The 19,338-nt window shown below is 34.1% G+C and overlaps 1 protein-coding gene across 2 annotated transcripts in view; it reads left to right on the forward strand.

Moving 5' to 3' along the window:
- Nucleotides 1-3,255: 3,255 nt before the first annotated feature.
- LOC122047409 overlaps nucleotides 3,256-19,338 on the forward strand; it is a 51,160-nt gene continuing 35,077 nt past the window's right edge. For both annotated transcript variants that reach the window (XM_042608691.1, XM_042608692.1), the window contains exons 1-4: nucleotides 3,256-3,411; nucleotides 3,492-3,701; nucleotides 12,689-12,959; nucleotides 13,229-13,379. In XM_042608691.1, coding sequence (XP_042464625.1) covers nucleotides 3,368-3,411; nucleotides 3,492-3,701; nucleotides 12,689-12,959; nucleotides 13,229-13,379 — 676 coding nt within the window. In that variant the 5' untranslated portion in view covers nucleotides 3,256-3,367. The remainder of the gene's footprint in view (nucleotides 3,412-3,491; nucleotides 3,702-12,688; nucleotides 12,960-13,228; nucleotides 13,380-19,338) is intronic.

Below are 19,338 nucleotides of genomic sequence, written 5' to 3' on the forward strand. Positions count from 1 at the left end.
TAAACTGAATGGAGATTGAGTATGGTAACACCCCCTGACCCAGGGGGCGCCTTCTGCTAGATCGGTAAGTTGGTCGGGACGCTGCTCGAGTTGTCATGACCCGGAAGAGAAAATAATTTTGAACTGGTTGGAGAGCTGGATTTGACGATGTGGAGCCAAATGCGGTGGCACAAAATCGAATGCGACTTTGACACGCAACCCGGGATATGACATCGACACGTAAGCCGTGATAATATATTGACACGCAGGGCGGGATATGACTTTAGCACGTAGGTCGGAATAAGATAACGACACGCAAGCCGAAACACGACACACAGGATGGAACAAGACAACGATGTGAAGGCCGAGAATAGTAGCGGCTCAAAGGCTAGAGACGGGCTAAATCAGAAGGGTCGAGCGGAAATGCTGGATGGCAAGGGCACCGACAAGTCAGATCCGTCAATAGGGGTGCCCGTTGGTCGGATTCGACAGCAGGGGCGTCGACATTGGCGGCTGGTAGCTGCTCGCCGGGGTTGTGGGGCGATAATGGTGCCTATTGCCGGAGCCACGGAAGATGGTTGGTGTGCAAAGGAAAACGGAGAATGACAGCACAGGCGGGGCGAGGCGAGGCGTGGCTTCGCGATGAGAGGAGTGAGGCGTCGGAAGTTTGTCGGTGTATGTGTGTGTGAGAGAGAGAGGCGACACTAGAAAGGGGGAGAGCGGTAGGGCAACATTGGTCGATGAAGCATTTTCCATTGTGGGGACGACGAAGGCGACGTCGAGGGCTATGCAGCGACTTCAGAGGCTGTTGGTTGGCGGAGGCAGCTGCGTCACGGCAGGGGAGGTGATGCGGGTCCCTGTGCGACGACATTTCACAAGGGAGAGGAAGGCGAGGCAGCGTGAGCGATGCCCGAAAGGAAGAGAGCCTCAGGCAACGTCAGCAACATTGGCGGGGAGAAGGGAAGGCCAGCGGCAAAGGTGGGAGAGAGGTGGGAGGGGGAGGCAAGGCGGCGGTGTGGTCATCGACGGCTGGGACTTGAGAGAGAGAAGATGAGAGGGTAAAGACGATGAGGCTACTAGTGTGCATGTGATGAGAGGTGTTGAAGGTTGATCAACGACGAGGGGCTCATGTGAGCAGGAGGGGCGTGTTGTCCTTGGCGGTGGAAAAAATACGAAGAAGGCAACGCCCCTTGTGACAGTGCCTCCCCCATCCTTAAAGTCCTAAATAGTGAAAAAGATAAAATTACCCTTTCTCCCTCTCCTAATTCCTCCTTGCCTTAAGACATATCCACATCATTTATTAATGAGAGCAAGATGTTAAATAGAAAGAAAAAGAGGGAGATTGTTAGTATAATCGACCTCAAGTTAAGCTGACCAAGATTGATCTAATTATGGATGGTTAGCTAATGTCGAGTATGATAGCCATTATCTTGCAGGTAAACGAAAATAGACATTTGAGGAGAATCCGCTGAAAACAAAGAGAATCTCGTCGTTCTCTAAGTTTTAACAAAAAATAAAACTTTATTCAATATGAAGAATAATACCTCAAACAGTTAAATAGGATTCTTATATAGACTTTCTTTGCCTGGTGTCTGATTTTTCTAATCTACTAAAAAAGGTAGATCGGTTACCTTAGCGGTCCCCCTAGTGCCGACCCTATGGATAGAGGGAGGAACATGCAGGTACACAGACCATAGGTGCATGGTAGGAGTAAACTTCAGATCGTCAATTTCTGAAAATTGATTCTTGACTATTACGTCAGAAATATTATGTGCTCACCGTCTACATTACGTTTTATGAGTTTCTTCTAATATACTAAAACTTTGGTACTTAATATCTGATCCTCTCATCTACTCAGATTTAATTTCCATGTTAAGTGACCTATATACTCAACACATATAAGATCCATAATATATAACTTTAAATCTTTACCGAATATTAAAATACTAATTCAATTATATGATCTACTTGCAACGACAATAATAGCTAACTTGAAATCCTTTACTATATATTAAAATATATTAAAATACTAGTTCGTTTGCTTGAATCAATAATAAAAAGTAATTTAGTGCCAAGCTGACCTAAGCTAAGTTAGTACAAGTGATTATAATTTATAATTTTATTCCCTTTTCATTCATTTCTTTTAGTCTTTTATTGTTTTAAATATGCTTCGAGTTAAAAAGTCTACAATCTAACTTTAGCCGTTAAGAACATGAGCTTCGATTTACTGAGTTTAAACTTCTCACAACGTCTTTCATTATTTATTTAGAGAATTAATATGAACAAGATTTGGGATAGATGTTCGTTTGAATCTGTGTTCAGCTGGTGCAATTTGCAAATTTTTTATTTTTTTTTTATCTTAAATAGTTAATAGCCCCATCGATTACTGTCATTGTGTTACAGACACTCCCCTGATAACTAATACGATAAATAAGTCGAATAGAACTGAGTCAAGATTTGTGATATTTAAATTTATTTGATAAGATAATTGAGTCAAGTCGAGCTGACCGAAGTTAAATCTAAAATGAACTAAATTATTAAAATAATTATTTAAGTTTAAATTTTTTTTTATGAATTTAATTTTAGTTCATTTAGATATTATCAAAGTCTCAATTTAAGTTTGATTGTTTAAAATTTTTATATTTTAAACTTATTTGATTAATGATTAAGCTTGATACTATAAATTTATTTATTTATTTAATAAATTGATAAAATTTTTATTGATAATATCTCTCATAAATATTGTCCATAACGTTATTCACAAATATATTTATGAATATTATTCAAAATATATATATATATATATATATATATATATATATATATATATATATATATATATATGAACAAATCTTTATTTAATCAAACAGCAAATTTATTCATGGATAATTAATTGAAGAACATTTATCCAGCCGTCCGTGTATATATATATATATATATATATATATATATATATATATATATATATATATATATATATATATATGAACAAATCCTTATTTAATCAAACAGCAAATTTATTCATGGATAATTAATTGAAGAACATTTATCCAGCCGTCCGTTTGTTCCTTGACCGTGTGATCACAAGTATGGCACTTAAAGAGCGACTTCCTAATTTACTCGACGATACGTATATATATATATATATATATATGAACAAATCCTTATTTAATCAAACAGCAAATTTATTCATGGATAATTAATTGAAGAACATTTATCCAGCCGTCCGTTTGTTCCTTGACCGTGTGATCACAAGTATGGCACTTAAAGAGCGACTTCCTAATTTACTCGACGATACGAACTTCTCCGTCCGGACTTCCGATAGGGCCGAGCCGGCTCCGCTTACGGCTACGACTTCGAGGGGTGGCGGTGGCTTGGGGGAGCAGCCATGGCCGCTCAATCCTTCCATCTTTCTCGCCTTCCGCTCCCAAGGTACGAAAAAGCTTCCTGCGAAGTCGCTTGCTTTGCAGGTTTGAATGTCAGCTTAAATCCGTCCTCAATATGTTTGTTAGAATGACGGAAGGGGGAATTTCCATCCTGTTCTCTGCGCGCTCGTGCTTACCGTTTGATCCTAGGTTTTCATCTACTTTGCTTTGCTCTGCACGCCATTACAAAGCCCCTAGGAAGCTTGTATCTTGGCTTTCCACTGCCAAAGAGTTTGCCAGGCTGCAATACGCTACAAAAGGAGACTATTTTTCCAGCGGGTTGGAGAATTTGCAGGGGTGGGTGTTGTCTCTCATTCTTATAAGCTCCATGCATGTATTTTACTTTCTAATCCACCATTTCCGAAGTGCCTCAAGTATCTTTTGCACGCCTAGTCTGCAGTTTCTTCTTTCCCCTAAGAGTTTTATCGAAGTGGTGACAGTTGTGGAATGGAACTTTGCCAATGTGACTAATTGTCTTGTCTGCGGCTCATTTCAGTTGGTCTTCTATATGGTGACGTGGGTCATAACTAGTAGTTAGTCGACTACCTTGCTAGTTAGTCAATTCATCCCTTCAGGATAATTGTTACTGACTTATAGTTGTCAGTTTTCAAGTAACCCCTTTGGGTTGTTGACACGCATTTGGATATTTGGATAAATGGTAAGGCCATGGATCGAACCATTTGGATATTTGGATAAATGGTAAGGCCATGGATCGAACCATTTCTCTTTAAGACAATATTGTCTTGCCTAATTGGTAACGATTTATTGGCAATTGGCTCCTATGATATAATGACCTTCAACTCAAAATAAGAGCGCTCAAAATTTTGAGTTTTAACAAACTTTCAATACCTTTAGTAGTCTTAGAGAGGACAAAGGAGGAGAACAACTCAACAGTAGATTTTAAAACTTAAGAATTGAGTGACTTGAGAGTGAAGAAGGGTTTGTTATATACTAATGAAGGGGTGGCCCCAATGTATGAAAAGATACGAGCCAAGGGGCAAAAGGGCATAAAACAGAGTATAACTTTTCAATTTAGTCCTTTATTTTTTCTTTTTCATCATTTTTTTTATTTCAATTAGCGCCAAACGACATTGTTCCACACTTACGCAAGCCGCGTGCAAAGGAGATGCATCCCTCCTCTTCTGCACTAGTGAGGTCATTCTATCGTTCGATCATTTGATTAATCGCAACTACTTTTTTCTCGTTGCTTGGGCTTGAAGTAAAATTTAAGCCTTGATGCAATCCAAATTGTGACTCAATGTTCACAATTTTTCTCAAGCAAATTGGATTGAAAAAAAATCCTTCATGCATATTATTTAGTTTCACAAGAATTAACATTCAAGTACACTCGAGTTAACTCTCATGCATTCACCTTCATAAACTATTCTCCTGTATAAGCTTATGCCCTTGTTGGATCAAAGTAGATTAACATGATAATTTTTATGATTTCTTTCATCACTTGAATAGTTTTAGGCATTAATTTATTGAAATTGATTTATGATGATTTACTTGTGAAATAACTCGTTTATGTTCTTATTCAATTAATTAGTCACACAAATCCATTTCCAACAGTGGTTCACATTTTGGTTAGTCTCATTGACTGAATTATGTAGAAAATAAAATCCACATTTTATGACTAAGGCATAAACTGATGCTCCTAGATGTGCATCATTAGTAGTAGACTAATAGTATTATAGATCATTGTAAATAAGATCTCGAAGTTGATCCCTTGGATATTGGTTCACAACCATATTTTTGATTCATGTAGCATCTTTTGAACATTGTTTTCCAGAAATTTAGCTCGTGACTTGTGGATGCTACCATTTGACAGGAGAGAATTATATGTAGACTTAAATTAACATAGACAAAGCATAAATAAGACCATAACTTCTAAATTATAAGAAAGCTATGGTAAATTATATTAGGTCAAGAAAATTAGCATGAATATTGCATGAATTGAATTTATCTATTGATTTATATCTCAGTTACAGTATTGGACAGATTTGAATAAAACGATAATAAGCAAACAAGAACATACAAATGATGAAAACAATTTACTAATTCAATTTATAATGGTTTGGTTGCCAATCGGTCTAATCATCCATGTGCTTTTGGCAAGTGATTTTCAAACCATTGCTTTTCAACTTTAAATGGTTTCTGTACAATATTTATCATGACCTATTATCTCCCTATCATTAGTCTCAATTTTGAAGTGTCTTCGTTGCGCTTGGTCCTTTTCATGTTGGTTTTAAGTTAGCCACCTTAACATGTATTCCACGCTTCCCTTTGTCGGGCTTAGTGAGACAAGGCGTGTAATCCAATGCTAGCACAACATAGCTCAATACTAGAGGTAAGCATTTTATACCGGGCTGCCTTATTAATCATGTTATGAACTGGTCATCTCAAATAATATAAAATAATACTAATCATATTTAAAAAAACAATTAATATGATGCTAGATTAATCAAAATTACCAAACTTTTTTATAATGTAAAAGGTTATTAAATTTTTAAAATTTTTATTAAATAGGCATAAAGGACACATTTTGACCCATTGTCTTGTATAAATTTTGCATTTTCTATCTTTTAATTATTTTTTATGCAAGTTGGGGTATGTCATGTCCAATTTTACTTGCCCTAGGCCTTATATGTGCATGTTGATGTAGTTGTGCTACCTAATTTCCAAGTTTACAACGAGTGTAGACTATCCTAGGCATTTCTGAATATTATGGGTTTTTCTTGATGACTATTCTGAGTGTCTGAGATTTTTCACCTTGTGAAGTATGTCAGAGAAATTACAACACTTATGGGTTTGTGCTGTAGTAGCAATTCACGTTAGTTAGTGCTACACATGGCTTATAGGTAGAGATTCTTGACCTAAAATAGTATGCATAAGATGCATGACCTGCAACCCAACTACACAAGAGTCGAGCTTGAGATTTTTCTCAAAATCTTGTAGCCACATATATAATAACAACCTAAATCCTCTCTCTTGTACTACTCTCCTCAAACCACATGATGCATGAACTGCGCCTAGTATACATTCTTGACAAATAGATCACTTGATAGGCTGCCAGTTTAAAAGATTGAGAAACAATCTTTATCCCTTATACTTCGCTAATATATGCCTTTTTTTAGCAAAAGTTGTTATTTAACCTCTCATAATTCATTCTAAAACATAGATTAGGGGTTGAGTTCCAATATAAGCATGAATGAATTATATGATGACTTTAACATAAGATTAATAGAATTGAAATAAAGAACCTGCATGTAAAAAGAAGTAGTAAGAACCCTTTGTATGACATAATTCTTCCTTTGTTTCTCCTTAACGAGTAGTCTCTCTTACTTTATCCCAATTGCAAAGATAAAATCTCATTCGCTTTTTCATACCACACTAGTGTACTAGTGTTGGTATAATCATGCTCTCAGTGGTTAGGTTCGACCTTGATGTTTTATGTTTAATCAAAGGGTATAAGTTAGACATTGCATATAATTTAATGTGTTAAGTTGTGCAAAAACTTGGCAATACACATATAAAACTTTGAAGCTTGTGACTCGATAAGGTTGGAGTGTGGATGATGATTTGACATGGTCAAGGCAATATAGACAATGTCATAAAGGTATGGTGGATTTTGGAGACGGTTGCATTAAGCATATGAGGGACTGCTCAAGGAGAAACATTAAGGTGGTCTTAGAGTAGCTCGTGGAGCTTGATTTAGTGCGACCAAGTTGGTTGCATCAAGCATTCGAGGGATCGTAAAAGAAGAAACATTAAGGTGGTGCTGCAGCTCATGGAGCTTGACTTGGGGTAATCAAGTCAGTTGAGTTGGTGGCCTAAGGTCCACTAGAGAGAGTGAAGAATGACATGGGATATTTGAGGAATTGCAGGATGGAAAGCATCAAGGCACATAGTTGATTGAAGTTGGAAGAAGGCAAACTATGTAGGTGAAGCGTGAATGATATTTAAGTAAAGAACCACGTAGAGTGAGTCTAGCTCATTGCATACTGGGGATGAGTAACTTAGTAGGAAATAACCTTAGTGACAAAGTCAAATTATGGAAGATAAACTCTTGCATGAACTGTGAGAGTTAGAGAGACTTATCCTTTGAAGAGGGTATATCTCAACTTAAGTAAAGACTCAATCATTAAGTAGATCATAGTTGAGTCAATTGGCTGGTTAGCTAAGTTGACTAAGGAGAGTCATGCTTGATAGCTCTCAAATAGAAATTTTTTATCGTGAGCCCAATCGATTGAGCAATCCTCTTCCATTGATTGAGTTTGATTAGTTTATGGTGGGTTCTGGTTGAGTTATGAGCTTAGTCGACTATGAAGTCAACTTAGTCTTGGTGGCATGTAAAAAAGGTTTTGGTTTGGAGCCTAGTTGACTAGGTAGTCGATTGACTTATTGAGTTCGATGTTAAATTCCAATTGGTTGTTGGCATAACAAGAAAGCCAAAAGGAATCGTTGATCTGACATGATAATGTTGCAAGTGTCGGATGACCTAGGAGCTACACTGGATCAATCGACTGAGGTAGTCCACAACTAGGTAAATATCGATCTAGTCGATTGATCAATAACAAAACAATAAAATGAGAAGAAAAGCGGAAGAAGATTGAAGATTATAAGAGGAGAACTAAGAGGAGGGCGTGAAGGGCAGTGAAAATATATTGATGGTATGATATTTAGAACCTTTCTCTTTTACCTAATAACTTAGAGTTTTTTGCTTGCTGTAAATCTTTGTATGAGAAGATTGTTGTAAGAAGTTTCTTATTCAAGCAAGAGAAAGCTAGTGAACTTTCAAGAGTGACTCACTAATGAGTTATAGGGTGTGGAGTACGAATGAGAGTTCTGATTCACATACATCGTTGTGTTAGTGATTGATATATGTTGATTCATTATGCTTTTCTGCTGTGCATAATTTATGAATTTTCTAGGAATTAATAAGAGTGGAAAATTTAATTTATAGGTTAATCGATATTTACTCATCCTTAAGGCCCTAATAACTAGAAATTGGTGCCTCCTTTTTTAAAATCTCTCTTCCCAAACAATTGGAATCTTTCTTCATAACTTTTTAATCCTTATTAGGTTACAATAACAACAATAACCAAGCTTTTATCCCACTAAATGACGACGTCTATATGGATCCTCCTATCATATTAGGCTCGATCCTCTACTAAATTATCTATATCTAAATAAATTTTATCTTGTTTTATCATTTTTAAAGATTGCAAGGTCATCCTTGGAGAAAGCTTAACTACCTAACATAGGTTAGTAGTATTGAATATACGCTTCAAACATAATATCAATAGAATGAAAATATATATGACTCCTAGAATTAAGTGGTGGAAGTTAAAGAATGAGAAACAAAATATATTTAAGGAGAAGGTAGGAGTACAAGTATTAGGTGAAATATATGGTGACTCTAATACGACATGAGATAAGATGGTATCAAGGTTGAAAATAGTAGCTAAAAGTGTACTCGGTGAGTCAAATGGACATACACCACTAAATAATGAATCTTGGTGGTAGAATAAGAAAGTACAAGAGAAAGTGAAGGAAAACGAACAGTTTATAAGGAATTATATATTTGTAAGAACGAGGAAAACTTAAATAAATATACAATAGCCAAGAAAGAGGCTAAGAAAGTTGTGAATAAAGCAAAGAATAAAATTTTTGAACGATTATATTAAAAATTGGATACAAAAGAAGAGGAAAGAGATATTTATACAAGATATCTTAACCAAATAAAATGTATTAAAGATGAATGTAATAGGATACTAGTAAATGATGGAGAAATAAAAGAGCAGTGGAAGAGGTATTTTTATTAATTTTTTAATGAAGGTTTAGTTGATCAACGTAACTTAGTTAACTTAAGTAGGTAAAATGCGTATAGAAATTTAAATTTTTATCGTAGAATTCAAACTTCAGAAGTAGAATAAGCTTTAAATGGGATGTATAATGGAATAACCGTTGGACCAGATGATATTCCGATAGAGCTATAGAAGTGCTTAAAGAAACAAGATATTGAATGACTTACAAAATTATTTAACATTATATTGAAAATGAAAAAAATGCTTGATCAATGAAGGGGAAGTTCTCTAGTTCCCTTATATAAGAATAAGGGAGACATACAGAATTGTGCAAACTATAGGGGTATTAAACTAATGAGTCATACTATAAAATTTTGAAAAAAAAATAATAGAAAAAAGATTAAGGAAAGAGACCATGATGACTGAAAATCAATTTGGGTTTATGTCTGGAAGGTCGACAATAGAAGCTATATAATTTCTTAGACAACTAATTGAAAAGTATCGAGAGCAAAAACAAGATCTAGACACGGTATTCATTGACTTAGAAAAAACTTATGATAGAGTCAGCAATTATACGGAGAATTCTAGAAAAGAGAGGTGTTAGCATAACATATATTGAACTAATTAAGGATATGTACAAGGATGTAACGACCAGAGTAAAGACTTTGGCGGAGTAACTCAAACATTTCCAATAAAGATAGTGTTATATCAAGGATCAACTTTAAGACCTTATCTTTTTACACTAAATATGGACGAACTCACTACACACATTCAAGACATAGTACCTTGGTGCATTTTGTTTGCAGATGATATTGTTTTGGTAGATGAAACACATGAAGGAGTAAATGCTAAACTAGAGACTTGGTGGGAAACACTAAAAGGGAAAGATTTAGGCTTAGTAGAATAAAAACAGAATATATAGAATTTAAGTTTAACAATATTAGATGTAATGAGACAATTGTTAAGATAGGAAATGACTATTTGTCCGGAATCGAGAGTTTTAAATATTTAGGATCATTTTTACAAAACGATGGAGGATTAAAAGAGATGTCTTATATAGAATACAAGTAGGATGATTGAAATGGAATAGAACGTCGAGTGTTTTATGTGATCGTAAAGTACTTTTAAAACTTAAAGGAATGTTCTATAAAACTATAGTTAGACCTGCTATGTTATATGAAGCTGAATGTTGAGCTATGACTCGAGCACATGAGCAGAAGATGAGAGTTGTAGAGATGAGGATGAAGGTGGATGTGTGGACCTACGAGAGTGGACATAATAAGAAATGAGAGCATTAGAGAGAAAGTCGAAGTTGCATAGGGAGGCACGTTTAAAATGGTACAGACATATACTTAGACGACCAATAATGCTCTAGTTAGGCGATGTGAAACTATGACAAACACACATATCAAACGAGGAAGAGGAAGATAAAAAAATACTTGATTAGTAATAATAAAATAAGATAAAATTTATTTGAGCATAGATGATAATATAGTAGGAGATAGAGTTCAATGATGTAAAAAGATAAATATAGCCGACCCCACCTAGTGAGATAAGGCTTGGTTGTTATTGTTTTAATATTTCTAATCAAATTTTTTTAGTCTCTCTTTTTCTCGATTAATGTGTATATTTGTCATTTGTCATAATCTCACATCAACTAAATGGGGGCATTTATTGGTTACCTAAGTAATTCTCTATACCATCGTAAATGTGTATCTCAGAGTTTCCCTCAATAAGCGTTCTCATATGTCCATCATCGTATGTCCACACTACCTTAGCATCCTCATCTTTGTGATTCTTATCTTCCACTCGTGTACTCGATTTATAGTCTAACATCTAGGTCTATAAAATATAATAGATTTAACCGTCGTTTTGTAAAACTTGCACCTGCCATCCTTTTCGCTTGCTTATGTCTTCTTCTCTAGGTGTACTTGCTTTCGAGACTCATTGCCCTTTGGTTCCTTGGGTATCCTATATCTCTCTTCTCCGTATTTTCATTAACCTAGAATTATTGGGTATGCCAATATGTGTTCCTAAGGGGGGGCCCTGCACACCCTCTGCCCAAACATCAAAATTTATGGTTAAACTATTTGGGTACCAACAATCTCCCATTTTGGATGTTTGGCAACAAATTGTTTAAGTTAGGGAAAATCAACAAGAAAATAAGCATTAATGCAGAATCAAATAAAGATAATGCAAATCAAATAAAGGCAATGTTGAATCAAATCAAAGACCTAGTCCTAGGCTCCTCCTTCGATTAACTTTCCAATTTGGATTAATTTTAGGTCGTGATTTATCATTGCCTACTTCTCCCCCTTGTCAACATCAAAAATGGGGTCCAAATAATCCAGGAGTTAAGAATTTTTTGTGTGCAAATCTTACATTTCTCCTACTTTTTAGAGAAATATATACAAGTCATTCCACTCACATCTCAAGTGGACTTTCTTCAAGCCTTGAGGTCTTCTCTCGTTAAGCTATGCCCCTCAATGTCTTGAGTTCTCGGCTCCTCTTAATGTCATCCTTCACGCATTCATCTACGTAGTTCACATCCTATGCTTTATGTCGCTTCGATGTTCCTCATGCGAATCCTTAGATGACTCAGATGCAAGTGCATCCTTCTTTGATCTCCACTAATTTTGTCCCGTGATCTCTCAATTGCCAGTGGCAACCTTTTCCAATCTCCATGGACCTTGAGCCATCAAGCCAACAAACACATTGACCATGCCAAGTCGACCTGTATATATGGCAGATCTTGCGTAACTTCACATATGTATCAGATATGCAACAAATCTAACTTAAACCCTTTACCCAACTTATGAAAATACTTAACGACTAACTTTAGTGGAGGACGAAAGCTCCAACAAATTCCACCAACTATTTGACACATACTCATAATATTCTATTCATGCAAAAGTATTTTTTTTTAAAATTCTAGGAAAAATAGAAGACATGTGTTCTTTTGTTTGAGTTCTTTTAAATTGATACTTTTTATTTGGTATTTTATGTCCTGTAACCTGTTCAAACATGTTAATATTAGGTATGCTTGCTAAGCCTTTTTCGTGGCTGTGTTTTTATTAGTGTTGTGTCAAGTTAGGGTTGGAGTAATAATGCTCATTCATTTGGGAAATACCCATACAAGGATAGTTCATAATCATTTGCTGATTCCTGTTAATATATAATGTGTATAGATTGCTGAGATAAACTTTCATATTTTATATTCTCTATAACTTCTCATGACACTAACTATTATGGAGCTCTGGTTTCTGTGACTCCAAGACAGAATTTTGTTCAGTTTAAACTTAAGTTCAGACTTTTATTGTTCCTTGTCCAACCAGCTTATAGACATTGAATGGGAATTTGAAACTCATGTGGAATGTATTTTTACAAATTTAGCTTTAATAAGTGTATTGATAAGATGGTTATTTTAAACCGCCTTTTATAAATTTGAGATTAAAGAATATCTTATATTAGCAGGTCAAATGTCCTTGATGGACCAACTACTTCACTGAATGAGATGAATGAATTTGAGATACAGCTAAATAATCTATTTCTTGAAGTTAGAGCCAAGATTGAGAAGGGGCATATCAATGATGCTTTAAATCTACTTAAAGCAAATTATGCAGCAGTAGAGGAGCAGATAAATGGTGGCTTTAGGGGCATAGAACAAGCTGCTATTCTTGATACCCTAGCATTAGGGTTCATAGGTGCAGGTGACTTAAAAAATGCCGAGCATCTGCTGAATATGGTACTGTTGTTTCCAAACTGCACTTGCATTATGATCAAATTGTAGTATCTACATGGTGAACATTAATTCGCCAACTGCCACTATGAGATGCTTTGCTAACTGCTTGCAATTCAAATTATTGAATAATATCACCTCAATTTTTTAGGACAAATAATTCTTTGTTTTATATGAAGGCTATGTAGATTGTAGAGGACTAATCTCTTTGATAAAGAATATAGTTATTACTACAATGTTCTTGGTGTTTTACAATGAACTTTTATGACTTGCAGTTGAAAGAAATAGTAGATGATCTACATGATGACACACTCTTATTGGATTCAATATTGATGCACATGGGAAGTGGTTACACTACTTTGGGAAAGTTTGACCAAGCAGTTTCTTTATATGCAAGAGGTCTCAAGATCATAGAGCGAAAGTTTGGTAAGTGCTTAATATTTGGTTACAAAATGTATTATTTGTCCAATTGAGTATAGCATCTATTAGCATCATATTTATTTATGGATTCACTAATACACTTATCTTAGGGAATCTTATTCCAGGAACATTATTCCTCACAAAGTTATCAAAAAGTTACCAAGCAGTTTCTTTAATATGCCAATGAATGATGAGTCATGATTTTTTTTGAAGTATAAAATATTCTCCATCAAAAAATAACTAGAATTTAGACTACAAACATCTTTAAAATCATTAAAATGCTTGAGTAGGGAATTGGATAGTAGTTGCATTAATACACTTTCTACTAATTATTTAAATTATTATAATATAATTTATATATTTTTAGATATCAAATATTTATGTAGTTTGTATATTAATATAGGTTTTAATTGAGAGTGTACTTTTCCCTCAAATTCATAATTAAAGTACTAAGCTTCTCCTTAATGTGAACAAGAATATCTAATGAACTTGAATGCTGGTTAGATGTAATAATTCTTAGAACTTTCGATAATTTATCATTTTGAAGCTTAACTACATGAGAAGCATTAGTTGTTGTAAGAAACAAAGTGATTCATTTAAAAAAAAAAATTAACAGCCACCATAATTGGATCTTTTCCTTGTTCATTAGATATGGATGAGTGGTAGTTTGGGAATGTGTTATAGCAATTTCACAAGTTTGATATCTTTTGATATAAAGTACCACATCTTGAGGTAATTATGGTAACAAAAATGTTACTGAACTTTTATTTTGATTAGAATGTCTACTAAGTAGGAATGGGTAAGAGAAATGAAAAGCATTTTGTCACAAGAAATTTGAGAACTGCCATCTTGGCATACTTTCCTAAATGTCACCAAAAAAATACACCTTCGTCACAGCATGCTTAAAATAAATTTCTTTGAGTACTTCAAATGACTCAATTCATTACTCTCATAGTTGTAAGCAAAGAGTGTCTTCTATTTAGGGCATTGTCTATTTTATTTAGAATAGCTGTTGTGTACTCGATGAAACAAGTATCCTTGAAGAAATTTTACACATTTGACATTACTAGAATTAACTAATGTCATCCATCAATGTATTTCAAAGCTTTACTATTATAGAAGAAGGTTAAATTCTTTGGAAATAAGATATTATCAATGTATGTATTAAAGCACAAATGATAATGTAGAATTTGGAAGCAATAAGTTTAGCTTCTACGCTGAAAATGACTAACACCAACATTTGAGTCCAAACACGTTTGACCATTGATTGACCACTTGAAATATCCATTCTTTGAGCATTTGATGATTGAAGAAATGATAGAACTAAAGTTCTTAATGAAATCAGTATAGAAGGAAGTAAAACAAATAAAGTTTCTAAAATTTTATGATGCGTTTCAGAGAAAACTACAAGAGTATGCCTTTCACCTTAGAAGAGTCATCTTAGTGCCTCGCAAAGAGATAAGATGGCCTAATAAATGTCATTTTTCGAGAATGAGAATTTGTGCAAAGTTAACATAAAAAGATTTTGCCATAAAAAATAAATATTGATGTTCATATGCTTCGCTAGGTCTTTTCTATTCACAAGAATGTAACCAAAATAAAAAATAAATGTCAATACTTTTTTTTAAAAAACATGATTCTTCAGTCACACAAAAGTGCTAGTAGCATTTGAAAGACTAAAGAGCATCTTCATTCTTTCATATAATCTATCTTTTATTTTGAAATTCATTTTCCATTCATCATTGGTTTGATCGGGTTGATGTTCAATTCAGAAAATATAAAGTTGATCAAGTAAGTCATCAAGGCATGGAATAGAAAATGACAGTGATATTATTCACTTCTCTACTATCCACACACATTTAGAAAGATCCATCTTTATTTGTGAGAAGAATTGTGTGAACAACATAAAATGCTCCCTCAAATTATGCTTGCCAATTTTATTGTTGTAATTCTTTACTCTCTTTAGGATTCTCACGATAGGCCACTTTGTTTGACTATCAAATCCTAAATAAGATCAATCTAATATTGAATGTTCTACACAAGAGGATAATCCTAAGAAATTTTATCCAGATTAATATCATGAAAAAGTTTCAACATAACTTAACCAGAGGCTTTATGAATCGATGTAGATTATTTTCTTAAGAGCATAAATTTAAATGGGCATAAAATGATTGTAACTCCATCTTTAGTGAAAGAATATGTATTCTTTTAACTATCATGCATAAATGCTCTATCGTGTTTTCATAAAGACAAAGTAATACATGACAAGCATACATAGGTATGATATTGTACCATTGTACCATACTTCCTTTTTTTTTTTGCAAAAAATAGCATGTAAAAAAATAAAAATAAAGAGAAACTTTTATTACTTTTTTAACATATCATCCTTTTGAATCCAAGAGAGATTATAAGGTTGAGAATGCTCAACCTTCTTGAATGATACCATGCTTCAGTTCAACGACATTCTCACAACTTCAACAATGATAACATAATGCATTTTTTTCATGAGAAGGGCATCTCACATGAAAGTTGTCATTTTGAATCTAATCCTTGTCATCTTGAGTTTAAGAAACATTAAAAATGCTAAATTCTTTTTCAATAGATTCTTCTGGAACAGTGAAGATCTAAGGAGTATAATTACACACCCTTAACATTTGAAGCATGACTAAAATATGAAGAAGACCTCTTGTTTGTGGTAGATTTGTCTAGCTTAAAAGAAGAAAACAACTTGTGTTTGAGAACTAGCTTTGTGAATGATTCTCGATTAGAATTGTTCTCATGACCAAATGATTGAGTTCCACTAATGGCATAGATTGTCAAACCTTATATGCCTCAATTGTCTCTCCACCTTTGTAATTAATATGGGTGACATCATATATGTCTTGACTTACCTCACCAAGATAACGGCCTATACTTTATTATATTGGTTGAGAAATGCCACATCTCATTATAAGGTGACTAGACTCCATGTATTTTCTAATGAATCTATTCTCGTAAGATAAAAGACAAAGCTTGAGGTTGGCGTCTTATAAATATTTCTCCAATAAGAATTTATTTTTAAGCACTTCCTTTGTTTTCTCCCATGCTTTAATCTTTGACTTACCTATATGATCTTTTTAATGCTCGGGATTTTTCCACCAAGTAAGAGCATAGTTTGTAATCTTATAGCAAGTAGTTTAATTTTATGTTTATAGTGTTCTTCCTTGGAATTGAAGACTTGCTCAATGGAATTGAGCTAATTAATGAATAGGTTAAGATGAATCTTCTCCTTTAAATTTTAAGATGTTCATCTTGACATTGATATCCTATTGAAAATTATTGCTCCTTGAATATATCATCAAGAAAGAGCTTTTTTACTATTTGACGCTTGATTTCTAGCATCTTGGAATGGGTTAATCCCATCCTCTTCAACATTTAGATTTTCAAGCTCTCAAACATGATTGGATGCATCATTTCTTAATGTCTTAATGTATGCAAGATGCTTCTTGAGAAACTTGTCTCAATTAATGTCGCCAACTCTACAACTTAAAACACATTCATCAGCCGTAAGAATGATAGAATCTAGTGTTCCTAACTTAGTCGTTCCAAATTTAATGTTAGAACACAAGATATTTAGTGCATCACCCTAGGATTCTACTAATCCTTTTTGCACGAGGTAATGGGGTAAGATTGTACAAATTGAGGATAAACCATTAAAACACCTACTTTAACCTATACTAATGGGATTTCACAAGCTCTCAATGAGCTCGATCCTAATCAAGATTTTTTTCAATACAAGTTTGAGAGTCGAAGCTTTCAATCTTACCCACCCTAGTTCTTGGATTTCTTTAGACACTTGACCTTGATGAAGCACAAGAAATGAGATATCGTTCGGTCAATGTTATATTTCCAAAAGCTCTCTAAGGTCTTTTAAACCCTTGACCTTAATTCTAATGTTCATTTAGAAAATCTGATTAGGCAACTTTAATAAAATGGAACACTTTTCCAATTGATTGGAGTCATTGGACAACCAAAACATGAATGTTGGATGCCAATAACTATATCTCAATTCTTTGCTACTGTCTCCAATCAACTATTAATCAAATAAAATATTCTATTTTTCTAAACTTTGTATTTAGTTAATTTTCAATCCTTGGTCAATAGTCCACTGACCTTCTTCAGTTGGCGGAAATCATTATCTAGTTGATTTACATGCTTAAGCAACCTTCTTACCTTGCTTATAAACTCATTCTAAGGTCCGAGATTTAAATTGGTTAATAAACACAACTCAGGTACCTTTTAAAGTTGTAAGGCTCCAACAATCACGCAATAAGTAGATAAACCTCTAATTAGGCAATCATATCATCAATAGATCTAATCTAATAGCAAATTGAAGATTATAATACATAATTGCATACAAACTTAGATGATCTTCAGGTCTTCCTCCAGGCTCAAGGAGCATTGGTGAATCCTTTGCCCAACCTTTCTCTCACTTGTTTTATGATGTCTACCATTCAAGTTTCTTAATCCGGGCTATTGGCCCTTGGGTCCTCTGGCTTCGGTTTATCTTCCTGGAGTTACCTTCCATTTAAATATCAAACATTTCGCTAGAGCATATTAAAATTTGAACTCAATATTTAACATCTCAAATATAACTCAATAGTAAGCATCTAGAACAATCAAATATTAAGTAAAAATATTTTTAATTAATATATTTATATTTTAAAAAATATCGAAACCGTATCGGCATTGTATAATGCAATATCAAAAGCGTATATTTAAACCAAACTTCATTATGACTCAAAATTTCAAACCTTGGTATTATGGTGATGTAATCTTGTCTTTATTTTTAGGTGTGTAAAATATATAGAATGTGTGATTGCCCAGCTAGTGGGAGCCACTGTGATTTTTTTTAAAAACCTTATGACTTAGGAAGGTACTTAAGTCATCTCTACCAACAACTTAGTTTCCGAACCTTAAGGTGACTTATGGAGTTTGCAAATTGGCTAAGAGAGTTTTTCTCAATATTTTTTAGTCAACTGAAGTCATTTAAACATGAGTATAAGTCTACTAGATAGAGCCTCTACTCGATGAAATTGGGAACAAAAAGTTTTTATTTGAGCTTAATCAACCTGGGGAAGTACTATTGTACTATTTTTAGTTAATTGACTAGGCAGGGTAAAGATTGATAGAGTTTACAAAATCTTATTGGTTAGGTTAAATGTGTTAACCTTTGAGGTTGTGAACTTTAACTTTGATCTATAACCTTTACCCCTAGTATCTAGTGGTAAAGGATGAATTAGTGGAATCTTGGATAAGCCGTGAAGTAGGAGCGAGGCTCCAAAGCATGTTAAATATTTGTGTTATAGGGTTAGGGTTTAGGGTTTCCACACATGCATTTTTTATTGCTTTGTCTATCATGATATACTAATACGTTTGTGTGTTTGCCACTAATCTTGATTCAAGTATGTGTTTACCAAGAACATCGGTAATTTGGGTTCATCTATTCACCTCCCTCTTCCTCACCAAGGACGAACCTGCAACATATATCCTTTACATGTCTGATTTTATTATAATGAGCGCACTTGGGCTTATCTTGCTTTCCTCAACTACATTTATAACCATGATAATAACTCCACTACTTTCTCTTGGATTGGGAGCATGTTGTTTTGAAATGCAAGGGTAGATTGATTAGGGATATGGAATAAGAGTGGAAGTGAAACACCCTCATGTAGACATTAGACACTAGGAATAAAGGGTGCCTCCTAGAATTTGAGTTTTTAAATTTAGTTAACACAATATGAAGGAACATAATTTTAAACAATTTCTCAGTATTAATATTAAGCAAAATTTCAATATGATTCTGGATAAACATCTGGCATGATTTGGAGCAAGTCTCCTAAATTATCTACAGAAGTTTGAACTAAACCTAAACATATAATCATCTTTCAGATTGACAAAGCTGGAAGATATTTCCAATCACCTC

This window comes from Zingiber officinale, chromosome 2B (genome assembly GCF_018446385.1).
Source record: "Zingiber officinale cultivar Zhangliang chromosome 2B, Zo_v1.1, whole genome shotgun sequence".
NCBI classification, from domain to species: domain Eukaryota; kingdom Viridiplantae; phylum Streptophyta; class Magnoliopsida; order Zingiberales; family Zingiberaceae; genus Zingiber; species Zingiber officinale.